This window comes from Amphiura filiformis, chromosome 13 (genome assembly GCF_039555335.1).
Source record: "Amphiura filiformis chromosome 13, Afil_fr2py, whole genome shotgun sequence".
NCBI classification, from domain to species: domain Eukaryota; kingdom Metazoa; phylum Echinodermata; class Ophiuroidea; order Amphilepidida; family Amphiuridae; genus Amphiura; species Amphiura filiformis.
The window spans coordinates 50,766,853-50,784,020 of record NC_092640.1 but is presented as its reverse complement, the minus strand read 5'-3'; the positions used below and the strand labels follow the sequence as shown (position 1 = coordinate 50,784,020).

The following is a 17,168-nucleotide window of genomic DNA, read 5'->3' as shown; positions in this document are numbered from 1 at the left end:
GTTCTTATAAGATTTTTTAAAGCGGTATACTGATTCAGAATTGTCTTTAATACTTTCAGTTCCACCATCGTTTCAAAAACCACCAATGGATAAATTTGCCAGTATAGGAGAGGATGTTACATTACAGTGTTCCGCCATTGGCACACCACCACTGCATATATTCTGGTGGAAGGAAGGGGCAGGGGTAAGTATTTTTATTGTGTTTTTGAAAGATAACAGAGATCTAGACTCAACAATAACCAATTTACTGAAAATCATCAGTAGGAAGTGGATCCAGATCGGTATCAATCCTGATCCCGATGACCACTTTGTTTCTCCAAGTGATGAAATAAAAACTCGACTGCCGGTTGACCTGCGGTTACCGGCGGTTGAACCGTGTTCCGTTGAACTGTGTTCCATTGTTTAGAACAATAAAAACCGTCGCCAAACAGATGGAACCGACGTCGACCGCCGGACGAGGTTTGATTTCATCAGTAAGTTTAACCTGCCTTGAAGCGGTGGATTGGCCGGAATTAAATCAGAGCCAAATATGACAAGAAATCAGGTTTAGAAAAAGAAAATACAACCGGATCGTACATTATGGCTTTATGAGTGCATAACTTAACAACTTTTTTTCTTGCAGAATTTAAGTCTTCCTGATGCCACTTTCCCGCGGTATTCTTTGGATAATCAAGGTATGGATTTAAATATCGTCAATGTGATCGAGGAGGATGAAGGGCGATATCATTGTGGGATTGTAAATGCAGCTGATTCCATCGTTGGATCAATGGCCCTAAGAGTTAGTTGTAAGTGATATAAATAATGGGCTATTCCAGTCGAATTTCATACACCCTTATGGAAGACATGACCTTAATCTTCCACTCAGGGAGTGTGATCTTCAAATAGGTACCTAAATGGGTGACTCCATTTGAAATGAAAGATTGCGGTAATGTCTTGCATATAGGAGGTGGATGGATGTCAACTGGAATATCCCAATACAGCTCAAAGTACAGCATGTTATCATACGGAAAGGTTCAAAACCCAATCGCTGGTAGAGCGCTGGTACTCTTGCAGAACCGGTGGCTGAGCTGTTTTCTATTTTTCCAGACAATAGAAACCAGGAAAAATCGTCGGTTGTCAGGGTGCCGGCGGTCGACCATCATTTTGGTTTTCAAACAATCCGTAAATAGTATGCTGAAATCAAGATGATATTTTTGAAGTATGCCTATAGAACATGCTTGCGACAAATTCTCAGGGAAATTTGGACAACTAATTTGTGCAATAGTGTCTGTTACCTAAATCAATTTTGACTGATACCCTACATGTATATGCAGATATTTAACAAAATTTGTGTATATTTATTAACCACATTATAAAGTCGGGCACATCTAATTAAAAACCGTCTTAAGGTATTCAATATAATCGATGTTATTATATCTTTACATATACTTTAATACCATCACGAATGCTACAAGCTGTAATTTATACATGTTGTGGAAAAGTCGTGATTGTTAAAATGTTATCCCTTTGTATTCTTCTTTCATTCACAGCGAAGGAAGATTTGCCATATATTGTAAAAGGTCCAGTGAATGTCACAGCACACATTGGTCAAAGAGCTGTATTCACATGTAACGTAACGGGCAAACCTGTACCCGATGTCAGGTAAGATTTCCGTTCCTCCACCACGATTCAGGGGAAGTAGTACCTAGACGAGCGAGGAATATTTGAAGAACTTCGTACTGAGTCAAACTATTTAATTAAATATGGCCTGATGGATGCTTTGGAATCAAGAGGGTTACAAAACCGAATAATTAGCCCCACGGTCAGAAAATTTATATTCTAGAGTTGGACTGATGAGAGATTTTAAAGATCCCAACAACTCCCAGACACTGCGCAATAGGATTAAGGTACCAGTATACGTTCACACCTGTGTATCCGTAAAAAGAAAATTGTGTCAAAATGAAAACAAGAACCCGGGAAGGAACGAAATCAAACATTACAAGCGCAACATTAGTTTTAATGTGTTAAAATCAATGGAAAGCACGGTGCTTCTCTTGTTCGAGAACGCTTTGTGCAAATCAATAGGGCATACAATGGAGCTAACTGCAACTTGCATCTTCCTTAGATTTTTGGATCATCCTGTCTTTATTCTTGAACGATTACAACGAATGGGGTCTTAAATCCGCGTCCAAAAATGCCTTATTTGCTGCTGGTTCTAATTATGACATTATATGTCCTTGTTTAGGATATACAGGTAGTTGTTACATGTACCTTAATTGTTTTGCGCACTGTAATTTGTGTCTGACATACCTGGACACTTTGAGAACACGAGGATATTTAAACTTCCGATGTTGCATGCACAAAACAGGTTCATTTGCTTGCATTACCACATGGGTTTACTGTAATGCATTTTAATTTTATCAATCATTCTCTACCAGATGGTTCTTAGATGAGATAGATATTGAACTTTTCGGCGAGTCGCGATTCAGTCGTGAAGGAACGAGCCTTATAGTGAAAGACTTGAATGAAAGGGACGCGGGAGAATACCGCTGTGTTGCAGCTAGTATATTGGGTATGAAGTTTAGTCCTACAGCACAACTAACTGTAACAGGTGAGTCGAACTGTTAAGAAGATCGAGTTAATGGAATTACAACTATAGATTTAGAGTTAGAGATGTTGCAAACATTTGAGCTGAGACCATGTATTTTATGTCGACATAGTGTTTAGTATTTTCTGTCCTAATAGTGCTGCAGATTAATCTACTTTGGAGTCACAATTAAGCCCAAGGTGATGCAAGCAACAGAATTGGAATATACTCTCCTTGTGTCTCACATAAAAAAAACTATCACAGTGGGCTCAATTGATTCGCCAATCTGCAGTACTAAATTTCCTTTCTGGTGCTTAGAAGTAGGTCTAGTTGCGCAATATTCACCACCATATTGTGCAAACCCCATTTGCGAGTTTATGCGTACACATACTGTTGTTGTAGGTGTTGTGTTACTTTTAAAGAATACTTAATATATGCTGTTATGATTTGGAAAATTGTAAATACTCAATTTGTTTGCATGCATACAGACAGTAATATAAGCAAGGTTATGTTCACCCCCTGTATATCCTAAACAAGAACAGCCAATAGCAGCATCTTTTAGCTCGGAATTAAGACCTCATTCGTTGAAATTTTTCAAGAAATAAAGACACGATGATCCAAAAACCCAAGGAAGATGCAAATTCAAAAGTTGTAGTTTGCTCATTGCACGCCCTAGAAAACTAGCGGCGTGCTTTCCTTTGATAAGCACATTCAAACTAGCGTCGTGCTTGCATTGATTAGAACATAAAGTACAATTTCGTCCCTCCCTTGGTTTTAGATGTCATTTCTTTAATTCTCAATTAATTTCAACAAATGAGGTCTTAAAATCAGAGCTAAAGATTACAGGTGTTGGCTTCTTGTATTAATTTTGACATATTCTGTCTTTGTTACCGGTTAAGGCTTATACAGGGGCGAACATAACTGTTACCTAGTGCCGGGTCTTAATCACCAGTTAAGCTAGACTCGGCACTGTCCATACTACTGATGTGTCAGTTGTAACTTGCATTGTACTGTGTTGTCATTTTACCATGTTTTCAGACAAGCAATACTTATCTCTTTATTTGCAATTAAGTTGGTATTCAAACGAACCACAATAGTGCTCTTTAGGTGACGAAAAACCCCTCTGCTAAGGACCTGACCTACCCACCTCGATTATGCGTTTCATGGATTTATTTTAGCTGTATGGAAGACTAGTAGTAAATAGGATAGCCTTTTGACCGAAGTAGGTTGATCTGAACTGAATTGTTGTTAAATATCTTTGCATGTTTTTGGTACCCTCTTCCAGGAAAAAACAAAAACAACAAAAAACCTTGACCGACCTTTCAATGTCCATTCACCACAGGCTTTTGTTTGCACTCTTCCCTGTAAATTAATAAATAATTTATATCACCCTATTAAGGGATCTGGAATGAGCGTTTTGAGCGTTTCGACAGTTTTTTTGTGGGACATGTGAGCACATTTTACATATCGAATTGCATTCTGAATACGAAAAATGTCTTTCTGATATCAAATAATTTTCAATTTTTGAAATTCACGATATAATACAAATTTTATGACAAATTATTAAAATATGATATTTTTCACATTTTTGATATATAACAGTCCTCGAAGTAAATTTTATAAATCTAATGATATATTCTTAAAGTGTATGTAGCTGGGAGGAAAAGACAATCAATTGAAAATGTTGACCTTTCATATTGAAGATATGGATTTTTTTCCCAAAAAGACCAAATTTTTTTGGTGTTTTGGAAAAAAATCCATATCTACGAAAGGTCAAAATTTTCAATTGATCGTCGGCTTTTCATCCCACCTACATACACTTTAAGTATAAATCATCAGATTTATAAAGTTTACTTCGAGTACTGTTAAATATCAAAATATCAATTTTTAATCATTTGCCATATTGTGTATTACATTGCGAATTAAAAAATCAAAATTATTTGATATCAGAAGGACATTCTTCGTATTCAGAATGCAATTCGATATGTCTGATGTGCTCTAATGTCCCCAATAAATACTGTCCAAACGTCCATACCCCATCCCTTAATCAAACCTACAGAATCATTAAATTGGGAAAATTCAGGAAAATAAAGCATTATGCGATTCGTCTGAATGCCAAATTAATCGCGAATTATCACTGTCCATGCTAGCTGCAATATAAGTTTAGCATTCCCAAGTTCTGTTCGTATTTTTATGTTCGTAATGCACTATCCAAGAACTTTTCCATATGATCCCGGGAAATGTGTAGCACTGGTGCATGGGGATTGTAAGCTGAAATAGGGATGAACTGGTTGGTACGCTCCTCCAGGCCTAGGGCGTGCAGTGTTTTGTAATCTCCCGATCATGCAACCCGGGGATTGTGGTTGTGGTTGTGGACTTAACATGATTGGAAAGCAAGCTCTTCATATACGCCGTAGAAGTGACGTAGTTAATCGGATTAACTACCATAGCAATAGATGAATACAATTTTGACTATACCGCCCTGCACTACAACGTTCACGCGGTACCGATGCATTGAACCATAGATGTCAAAGAAAGGCTGATCACTCGCACCTGTAAGATAAGTATCTTTGAAAAGAGCGGTATTGTATTCAAACTGTGTTTGCTGACATACACAGGTAATTAGTGCTCTCTGCTTATAGTACAGGGCGGTCTATTCAAAAATTGTATTCATCTATTGCTATGGTAGTTAATCCGATTATGACGTCACTTCTACGGCGTATACCCATCATTTCCCCGCAATCTGGGATATGGTTGTGGTGAGGTAAGCTCTTGAATAGTGCATACGTTTAATCATTTTATTTTCATTTCACTTCATTTCATTTCATTGCATGTCATCCACCCATAATCAGGGGGAAGAAATATGACGCGGGATTTCAATCGAACTGGTAGGTGCCTGTGTCAGTTAGAGTTGCTCCAAATCAACGTGACTTACCTGATTCTAAAAATCACAAAATATTGTTATATCTGAAGATATTTATGATAAAAATTCAAAGTTTGGACCTTCCGGAATAGAAGTCGTTACTCTGAGTTTCACGGCTAAAGGTGATCACCAGACGACACAATGGAGAATTATTGGCTAGACAACAAATGTGGAAAGAAAAAGAACAGGTTGGCCTGTACTATTATAAATATAGTCAAAGAGTGCTCAACTGCATAACATGAGCGTAATAACAACATTTATACATAGTGACACTACCTTTTGAAAAAGAGTGCTCAATCCCCAATAAAACCATGGAATGTATATTCTCCAATTCCAAGGGAATGGTTGTCCAGCCACCAAATGTTCTCCATCGTGTCGTCTGACGATCGCCTGTAGGCATGAACCACAGTGTAACGACTTCTATTCAGGAAGATCTTAACTTCGAATTTTTATACGCTCTCCCTTCTTGGGATTGAGCACTCTTATTCAAAAGGTAGTCTCACTCACCGCGTGCGATATTGAGACCTTCCAGTTGAGTTGATATTGTGAACAAAACTGCCTTTCACTTAATATTCACACAATCAATCAATCAATCAATCAATCAATCAATCAATCAATCAATTTCTTAACAATCAGATGGGTAGTTACGTTGGTTTGGTTCAACTTTAGAACGGTGCCTAATCAATTTGTCTCCCATTTAATTTGTTCATCAAACCTTATTAAGCTCCAATGTGTTCAAAAACACATTTAACCCGGGCGTTGCCTTTTTAACCCGGGCCTTGCCTTTTTTGCCACTAATCCTCTCCTCTCCTTTTGCCTCTTTGTCTGCATGCTGACTTGCCCCTGATTATTTGCTTGCAGTGCATTAATTATTGTTTCTGAAAGAACGATAAAAAAATGCCGTTTGTTGTTTCTTTTTCCACTTAAGTGGAGGACCGAGCAGGGTTTGACAGACATTATTGCATCGGGAAAGCCTTTTGCTTGCTTGGATACTGATATTTTGCAGTAAACCTTTGGCGAGAGCGTATTTGAAGCGTACATCATGTGTTTACTACGTTGAAACGTACTTGTCTCGGATTGTCTGCTGAGGCGATCTGTTGTTGCCGAGTGGAAATTTATGAATGAATTTCGCGCCGTACGCGTTGCTAGCACCGAGTTTGCAACATCAAGGTAGTACGCGCTCTTCAAAGGTGGTTTAATAACTGCAAAATATTATAGTCTCTATTTTATGCTTGGAAAACGAGGATAATTATAACGCTTTACATTATAGTAACGTATTATAAAGTCTGCACAAAAAGTAACTCAGCTGTTGTAAATACGCCCTATAGATTCAGAACTAATAAGTGTTTTCACAATATTTTAACATAGAAAGAAGGATGATTTATTTACGCGCATTTTGATACCCCATTTGTCCAATTGTGTTTAATATTGACAATACAGCAGTGTTTTGAACGAAAAATGCCCCAATTTAAAAGTTGCAGTTATTTGTATTGATTTGAAGTAAAGCGCGAAGATAATGGCGGGCTTTACGTGTTTACAGTGCTGGCATCATAACAATTGATCGCTGTAAACTGCTACTTTTAAATTGGGTATTTTTCTGTAAAAGCACTACTGTGTTGTTAATATTGAAGGACATTTGATGAATGGGGTATCAAAATGCGTGTAAATAAATCATCCTTCTCTATGTTGAAATATTGTGAAAACAATTATTAGTTCTGAAACTATAGGCGTATTTATAACAGCTGAGTTACTTTTTGTGCAGACTTTAGCATTATTTATAACCACCCTATATTAATCATTGCATAATAAGATGGCAAACTGCACCCTGCTTTATATTTAACACCTTATTGTAGAACCTCAGCTTGAGCTCCTTGCTGCGCCAGAAAATGCCACCGTGATAGAGGGCGACACCGTTATACTGGTCTGTGAAGCAAAGGGCGATCCCGAACCCCGTCTTCAGTGGCTTCACGACGGTGTTATTCTAGGCGAAGAATACGACGATTACATACAGTTTATTTTAGAAGGGGGAGAGCTGACTTTACTAGATGTCACGGAATTCTACGCGGGACTGTATGAATGCGTGTTCGACAACGACCTTTTAGAAGTCTCTGCTTCCGCTTTGCTTGTAGTTGATACTGGTAAATTCCCCCATTTTTAAATGTCTACATATGCATGCGCTTCCTGTCAAAAACATTTAGAGATTGAGCATAACATGTTTGTCCTTTGACTGAGGTCAAAGGTGAAATTTTAGCGTAATAGTGTTTCGACCTATATTATCTATATACGTCATATCTTATTGTATCTTGGATTTAATAAATCAAGTACCATTATTATCATGATTACAATTAGAAAATGGCCATATATCGCATGCTTAGCAACATTGTCAAAATTCATCCCACCAAAATGAGTGTTTATGATTAACTTGCATGATTAAATGAATGCTTTATGATTGATGTTTTGAAGTGATGACTAATTAATACTCACATGTGTGTTTATTTTGCGCCACAAAAGTACCAACATTTGCACCAACAACCCTACAAACAACCACCACACGAGCTGAAACACTCGAGGAAAGCAATAATATCGTTGAAGAAGAGGCAGAAATTCCACTTACAGTCAAGCCTCCTGTAGAAGGCACTATCATGCCTATTACCGAGGCACCGGAAGTCAAGCCAATGAGAACTGTACCGGAAGGAAATACATTGACCTGTCCACCATGTGAAGGTATTTATTGGCTAGCACTTCTTGTTGCCACTTAGTTACTGTGTGGCCGGCTGTTCTTCATCAGATTTTAAATTCGATTTACTCTTTCAGTTGTTTTGTGCGGTATCCATTTTGATACGGAAAGCTTTGAATAATATTCAATGATTTTTAATTGATTACCTTGAGTATGATTGTTCAAAAAAAACTTCGGTATTCAACGAGGACGTCATTGCCATCCTCAGTACTCATTTGAGAAAACCTCCGTATGAGGAGTAAAATTAACCACTGAACCGGAATCGATCCAATACTTGTTTGGTGAAATACTATTGTTCGCGACAAAAGGTACTTTGAAAGACTTTTGCCGGCAGTGCCTCATTTCAAATATTGAGTTTTAGTTTTGGTTTTGGTCACGTGGTTTCCTATTATCCTGCCTAAGCTCTTGACTCACATGATTATTAATATCTTTGCTAGAAACTTAAAATTTATAGTAAGGATATTCAGTTTTCATTTCAGTTTCTTATAATAATGGTGTGAAGAAGAAAATCACTTAGTTTAAAGTAATCTGATCTAAGTATACAAAAAATGTTTAAATTTCGCATTAATTAATTTAGCGGGAAAGTGAAGTTAATAATAATTTTATTAAATATTTTTAATTAGACACCCCTGTGCGTTAACTGGCACTAATTTATAAACAATTATTATATTCTTTCCAGAGGAACCAGCAGCTTGTACTGGGAAAAGTATTCTACCACGGCGATACGATATCACCGACATAGGTAAAGATGGCTATTTCAGAGGTTGGGTGGATGTGTTGGGACAGGGCGCCGCCAATGATTTCTGCAGGTATACTGAGATATAGATGTTTCCTTTCTTCCTGTTGAAGGCTGACCTTTTTTCACAAGTGGATATTGTTTCTTGATCCTGATTCCGAACTAAAGTAGTTTTACTATCGGCCAGTCAATGATGGCTAAATAAAAAAAACAAAAAAACCGAACAATCCCTCAATGACGTTATTAGAATAGGCTAATCCCATGAACGCGTACATGAAAGATAGATTCAGCTCCAACTGGCCAGTCGGTGACAACATTGTTTATAAACCCTGGGCCTATGAACGCTCACACTCCTAATTCAAATCATTTCATGCAACAAAGCATCAAAGGTCATTAATTTCTTTATAAAAAAATAAAAAAATAATAAATAAACAAATAAACAAACAAACAAAACATACGGTATAAACTATTGACACATAATCTCAATCTCTACAGAATGATTGAACCAGAAGAAGGTCGAATGCAGTTAGTTTGTGCTCTAGCAGGAACGGCGGGCGACAGCGAGTACAACTATGTATCGATGCTAGGCTTTGACCAGGGAATGCCCAATACATGGTATATGAAAGATGAAGACAATGATGGGCGCGACGACTATTGCAGGTACGTTTTAATTATATTAAATAGTATTAACCCTCGCCCTAAGAAGGTTTGTTTTCATCCGACATACTTACCTACCAGACAGCATCATGCATTTCTGCACCTGCTGCCTGACGTAGGAGAAACTTCCATATGGCCCGGTCCTTGGTAGCAACTTCAGCTTGTTATACAGACCACCTGGTGCCAAGTCTATCCAGTCTCTTTGAATAACATTTTCCAAGTTGTCCTAGGGCGTCCAGGCCTTCTCTTCCCGTGGGTTGGATTCCAGAAGTAGATTTTTTTTGGATCGAATGCGACTCTCATCCATCCTGAGCAGATGACCAAACCACTGTATAAAGCGGCGCTTTCTAATGATGGTGGTGAGCTCTTGTTGCTTTGTCAGAGTCCATTTGATGCGGAAAATTTTCCTTTGGCATATCATATCAAATGCATCTAATCTGGACTCATCTTTCTCAGTGAGAGTCCAGCATCCAGAAGCATATGGAAGGGTAGAATGAACGCAGGCATTATAGAATTTCATCTTGGTGTCCAAATTGATATATCGGTCTTTCAACAACAACAACAACAACAAACAGGTATTTAGGACGCTATTCACAAGGTACCATAGCGTTTACAACAAATAAATGAATTACAAAGTTCTTAAAATAGAAAAGTCTTAAGATTTCCCTTGAAACTTTCTGTAGATCCAGCAGTCCGCAGTTGTCTCGGCAAAGAGTTCCAGGCATTTGCAGCGACAACATTGAAACTTCGATCACCAACAGTGACCAATTCAGACATTGGTATCACAAGCCGATTTGTGTCCATGGCTGATCGAAGGGGCCGGGATGGAACATAAACAGTAAATTGTTCAGCGATGTACTTAGGAGCTAAGTTGTTAAAAGCCTTGTATACATACAAAAGGACTTTGAACAGAATTCTCTGCTCAACAGGCAGCCAGTGCAGTTTATGAATAAGTGGTTTAGCTTCGACTCGACGTCCAACCGCAAACACAAGACGTGCAACATTATTTTGCAGTCGCTGTAAACGATCCTTATCCCTGGCAGATAGTAAAGTGAAGACAGCATTACAATAGTCCAGCCTGGAAATAACTAGAGCACGAACTGCATGGTGACATGTTTCTTTGTCAATGAATCTACGTATGTGCCAGAGATTTTTTATGTGGAACAGGATTGTCTTGCGAAGATTGTTGACGTGAGCCGTGAGGGATAAGTTTACGTCAAGAAAACAGCCAAGATTCCGGATGACAGGGGAGAGCTTGATACTTGAGCCACCAATGACAAGTTCGGTGTTTTTAGTATCAACAAGTTTTAAGTTGTAGTTAGATCCAGTGATGAAAAACTCGGATTTTGAGTCATTGAGTTTAAGGTAATTTGCTGACAGCCATCTCCTGATTTCAGCGATACAGTTTGTTATATTGATGAGAGTGTTTTCCATATCTTTAGGAATGCGAGGATCAAAAGATGCGTAAATCTGGCAGTCATCAGCATAGATGTGATATCTTAATTGGTACGAGCGCACAATTTCCCCAACGGGGTTGGAATAACAAGTAAACAAAAGAGGGCCAAGCACTGACCCTTGTGGCACACCATAACTGAGAGTGACAGGTTCTGATAACGAGCCAGATATACACACCTTCGAAGCCCAGCCTTTAAGATAAGACTCAAACCATGCTTTGGCAGTACCAGTGATTGCATAGCTCTGTTCAAGACGGTCCAGTAGTATTTTGTGGTCAACAGTATCAAAAGCTGCGCTCATGTCGAGAAGTACAACAAAAACAAACCGTCTTGAGTCAATATCAGATGTAATGTCAGACAGTACTTTGATCATAGCAGTCTCCGTACTGTGCTGAGCGCGGTACGCTGACTGCAATGGATCAGTAAGATTGTTTGAGTTGAGATGCTCAACAAGTTGGGTAGCAGCACACTTCTCTATAACTTTAGCAACATAACTCAGGTTGCTCACAGGGCGGTAGTTCTTCAGTATCTCTTTATCCAATGAAGGCTTCTTGATGAGCGGTGTCACAATAGCATTGTGAGCAGCAGATGGAAAAATACCCGAACAGAGGGATTTGTTAACAATCGCAGTGATTGCAGGTAGATGTTGGTCAATGTGTTGCTTAAGTAGCCAAGTTGGATGTGAGTCTAGAAAACAAGACGCATTTGATGAAGCAGTTATCACTTTGCGAACTTCGTCACAAGTCATTTCAACAAATCCAGTGAGAGGGCCGCAGTTTGCTGGGCTATAATCAATGAACTGTGAAACATCAAGCTTGTCTGGATCATTATCCAGATTATCGCGAATGTCACTGATCTTGTTCGTGAAGAATCTAGTAAATCGTGTGGCAAGATCTTTAGGATCATCAAAGGTGGGCAAATGTTTGTTTTGGTTATTTAGAAGTGAATTCACAACTTGAAAGACGGTTTTGGTGTTTGCGTCAGCAAGTTTGTCAGCATAATATGATTTCTTTGCTTTTGTGATGGAGTCACTAACAGCTTTATTGGCAGATACATATTTATCGCGATCATCTTCAGAGCGTGTATGCCGCCATTTCCGTTCAGCACGATGTCTTTCACGTCGTGTGGCATGAACTTCATCATCATACCAGGGCTGATGATTTCTTACTGTACACGTGCGGATCTCCGCTGGAGCAAATTTGTCAAGGACATCACTAGAAACTGAACAGTACCAGTTCAACAGTTCATTTACATTGCTCTCAGGAACAGGATTTAATTGGTCACTAAGAGCGGCTGAGAACTGATCAGAATCAATGTTCTTGTAGTTCCGGAATGATTTAGTAATACGTTTTGGAGCTGGTTTCTTCAGGTTCAATTTGAAGTTAACACAATGATGCCATGTGATTATGTTCTCATGAACCTCATAGTCCACGAAAAGATCGTCATCCTTGTAGGTCAACACATGGTCAAGGATGTGTCCAGACCTATGAGTTGGCAAGTTTATATGCTGCACAAGATTTGCCGAAGAGATGATGTTAATATACTGTCTAACATCTGGCTTTTGTTGCTCATCCCAGTGGACATTCATATCGCCAGCGAGAAGAAGTTTACCGGGTAATAATACAATATCGTCCAGAAAGCTGTCAAATTCATTGAGAAAATCTGAAACCTTGAAATGATTCACACTCGAAGGTGGAGGTCTGTAAATGACAACTAGATTCAGTTGACAAGAACTGTCGGTTAAGCAGGCAGACTCAAAGTATGTTGTTTGCAACTGATTACTTCTAAGACAAATGTTCAGTTGAGTTTTGAACACAACCGCGATCCCACCATATCCAGCCCCTGCTGGACGCGGAATATGTAAAAACTCGTATCCAGGTGGAGTACATTGTCCAATTACAACATGTTCATCTGCTTTAAGCCATGATTCAGTAACAAGCATGACATCGATGTCATGTTCCAATATATAATCAGTGAATAAGACATCCTTGTTTCTTAAGGATTGCACATTCCAAAGACAGACATAGAGTTTTGTAGGGGCTAAGTCATGATTTTGAAATGTTTTGAGATTTGAAAAGTTGACACCACGTTCAGTTGAGAGCCCGGTGCATACTCGTCTGTTACTTATAACAGTAGAAATTGGCTGTTGTTGTTTCAAAAAGGAGCGGTGACCTCTTTTAGTTGGTTTTACACTGCAAATATCAAGTTCTCTGATAGTTTTGTACACATCAATTGGTACTCTTATCCCAGTTTTAGGCTTTAACTGCATAAGTTCTTCTCTACAGTAGCTTAGAGGTGGCATGTTGACAGTATAGTTCACAGTTACTGTACAAAATAAGATGATTAACCAAAGCAAGCTAGCCATGGGTGAGAGTCAAGTGTGAAAACACTAAAATCAAAACTGCTACTTGAGAAGGATTATATTGACCAGTAGTAAAAAATAGACAACTGGTCAGATCTGTACTGTGTGTTGGAGATCAGTTGAAATTGATGTAGGTTCAAACACAGAAAATGTCTCCAAAATGCAGGAAAGTGGCACCATAAATCATAAAATGACACAGTCAGGTGTTGTCCTGGTCCTACAAACATACAGTAGTTAAGTTTACAAGGCGAAAATCAAACTAATTTCAGTAGAAAATCTTAAGCATGTCTCCAGCTGATATACTAGTGCAACCTCTTGGCGCGACAACAAACTGGCAACTCCAGTTGACATAGTGATAATCGGATTACACGTAACACTACGCTGGCGAATAGCATCCCATGTAACGTATATAGGGAACACGGGAGGATATTCGGGAATGATTATAGTATTTTACACATGGGATGAGTCATGAGTATTACAATCAAGTGTTTAGTTCAGTGAAGAGCAAGGAACTCACTTTTTTGTTTAGTTACATGTTGTATCTCAATACATATTGTCTGGCTACTTTTTTGTATGTAACACACTGAATTTGATTAAAACGCTTTATTGTTTTGTTTCAATACTTTTAAAGGTCCTTTGATATTTCAGGCTGTTATAACCACTTCCACAAGCTACCTCTCGCTTTCAGAGTATGATGTTGTTGTATTTCCTATTTTTACATGGTACTATTATTATTATTTCAATATGTCCTATACCGCTCAAATTAAGCTCTTGTGTATTCATTCCTTTCAACCGAAGTAAATTTTCTTCCATCTCTTTTAATACGTTTCAAAGATTATTGTAATGGAATTATGTTATTTCATGTTATTATCGCTTCTATTTATACGAACATTTTGAATTTAGTGTTATTTTAATATGTACCATACCAATTATCAGACTGCCATAAAACTTTAAATACAATGCATTTTCAACAATTAATGAAATCGCAGTTTATCAGGATATTTTGCCTCTTTTGTATTATTTTAGTGATCATGGTGATCGACTATGTAATGAATGATATGCACGTTGTATTCATGTTCTTTTAACTTTTTATATTCTATCAGGTGCGTCGAAATTGAAGACAACAAATACGTATGGTGTATGAAGGCGGCAGAAGATGGCTTTGCTGGACATATAGAGGGCGGATACATGGATCAATTTACGTTTAAAGCACCGGGAGATCGCAAAGAAATGAGAAAATGTAGAAAAAGGAGAGTCGATCCTTTCTTTGGATTACCAGTTATTCCACCTTCGTGAGAACAGAATTATGTCTTTTCTAATATCTGACTGAGTTGAGTAATATTATTATTTACAATATGTTTTCTCACATTTTTGGGCAAATGTGGATGGTAACTTAATTGGCAGTTTTGCCTGTTTGTATTGTGTAAATATCGCTGCTGCTCTAACAGGATTATCAGCTTCGAGAAAATGCTCTAACTTGATTGTCAGCCGTGAGAGCATTACATGAGAGAGATACTTTTGATAGATTTGAGATAACTTCGTGAGGCCTCATTCACAAAGTAACCATCCGTTCTCCAATCTAAAGCACATTTTGTTACTTAGAGTGCAAAATGTAAACAAATTGAACTGTTGTTCTAGATGTTCATACGTTACAACGACTCAAAACTGGCATCACGGATTTACACGCCTATTTAGGTGTACCCTCATTTATTAACACATGAGTAAACAAAGATCAAATAAATGAATGAGAGAGAAAAAACAAGATGCGGTTTAGGTACCCCTTGCTTTGGCTACGCCACTCCTGTTGTATTGCACTTCTGTGATCCAAGTAATAATATTTCATAGTGTAATATGAAATCTTTTATGTTCCTTTCCAACTATGCCTATTTTTGTCAGGCACGTGACTAGCTCCGACAGGGCATTTATATAAGTCCGGTCATTGGAAATAAAACCTTTTTCCTCTGGTGGCGCCCTTTATTATACGCCTTAGTATCTTCAAAATGATATAATAAGATGCCAGTATTGTTTTTGCCTTATATACAAAATAAAGTTGTGTCTATTATTGTGATGTTTGTATAAATATTGATCTGCATTTGATATGTTTTACATATAGCTGTACATTGCTAATAAGTTAAGTAATAATTATTAAAAATCATTTTGCTTGTAATAATGTAGGGTGGTATCCCATTTTTAAATTTGCTTAAAGGCTAAAATTGTTGGTGTAGATGTAGTACGGTGTTGATTTTATTCTCAATTGAAAGCAAAAACGAGGTTAATTCGTTGTTTACCGCATCTTAATCATGTATCATGATGTATGAGCTTGTATATTATAGTAAGTTATTGAATTCATTCAAACGTTTGTTTGGAATGTTTTCATGGAATGGGTATTTCGGTCAAAATGTGATTCGTAGAAGAAATTGGCTTTCTGCATGTACAAAATGCAGTTTGGAACTGAAATAGACATTAATATTTGCTCTATATAATAACCGAGTTACGTTATATAAACAAATAACGAGGTTACAAATGCCCTGCGCGCATCCAACGCATCGTGAAGAGGCTGCTACTTCCGGTGATACAGCACACAATTTTATCTTCGTGTGCTTATAATGCAAATATCTTGCGCTAATAGAAGGATACCCGTCACGGCCCGGCGTCACGGCTAGTGTTTTTAGTGAGCAAGTTACCGGACAATTTCTGACCGGACAGAATTTATACGCCAAAGTACGGTAAAACTGCTCCCACTATAAACATGCTGACTCTTTCATAGGACTACACGTGTGCAGGGGCTAAACATGAAACATACCAAATTTATAGAAAAACACCTTGGTCAGCATAACGTGTATAAAAGATACTAGTAGTTGGTTTACTTAGTATTTATTTATGTTTATCTACATTCATAAATATAAAGCTTGGTCTTATGCTTTATTAAATCATGTTTAATAAATATAGTAGGAATACTTTTGCCACTGAAGCCATATAATAACATTTGCTGAGGAGGACGCCCTCAATATTTTTCAAAATTTCGTTTTTTTACACGATTATATTGTACCTTATTAAAAGCAACATACCCTGCAAAAATCAAGACCATAGGTGCTGTAGTTTTGTCAAAATCCGAGATTTTGAATAAAACGCAGGAACCGTCGTTTTATTTATTACGATGGAAATATAAGTCGAACGCATACGCGATGTTCATAACACAGTACGTACATGGCGTGCGGGACGGTGATATACACAACAAAGGATCGTATGATTCGTATCGTAACACGACCGAATTAGTGATACGTATTGGCGACATCGGCGCTGGTAGTAAATGCCAACTTTCATTGCTTTCCCTTAGTTGTTCGGCTCAAAATTAAAAGGGGATATATCTAAAATATATATCTATCTATATACAGTAACAGCTAAAATTGTATGGCAAAGAAGTCTATTGTGTATGAGAATGTTATAATATGGCTTAATTGATAAGGTTACAGATACTTGTAAAAACTACAACTTCTATTGTTTATATGTTTTGATTAATAATAAAATACAATTTTAAATATAGTATAATATGATCTACTGTGGTTTTATTTGCATTATAAGTACACATCCAATCTAATGATCCCTTTTATTTCTAGCAACCCAAAGACCCCTTATTTCCTTCAAATCAGCTACCCGCAGTAACTACCACATTTTACACTTTTATATACAATACCCCCACCCCACCCTCGAGTTTTTCATGTTTTGTACGGCG

At 37.7% G+C, this 17,168-nt stretch overlaps 1 protein-coding gene across 1 annotated transcript in view; it reads left to right on the top strand.

Moving 5' to 3' along the window:
- Window positions 1-16,637, top strand: part of LOC140167750 (roundabout homolog 2-like) — a 30,204-nt gene extending 13,567 nt beyond the window's left edge. Inside the window, exons 11-19 of the mRNA XM_072191044.1 lie at window positions 60-184; window positions 623-785; window positions 1,530-1,641; window positions 2,418-2,590; window positions 7,343-7,627; window positions 8,001-8,213; window positions 8,906-9,035; window positions 9,458-9,622; window positions 14,539-16,637. Of these exons, the coding sequence (XP_072047145.1) occupies window positions 60-184; window positions 623-785; window positions 1,530-1,641; window positions 2,418-2,590; window positions 7,343-7,627; window positions 8,001-8,213; window positions 8,906-9,035; window positions 9,458-9,622; window positions 14,539-14,731 (1,559 nt within the window). The 3' untranslated portion in view covers window positions 14,732-16,637. The remainder of the gene's footprint in view (window positions 1-59; window positions 185-622; window positions 786-1,529; window positions 1,642-2,417; window positions 2,591-7,342; window positions 7,628-8,000; window positions 8,214-8,905; window positions 9,036-9,457; window positions 9,623-14,538) is intronic.
- Window positions 16,638-17,168: the final 531 nt, after the last annotated feature.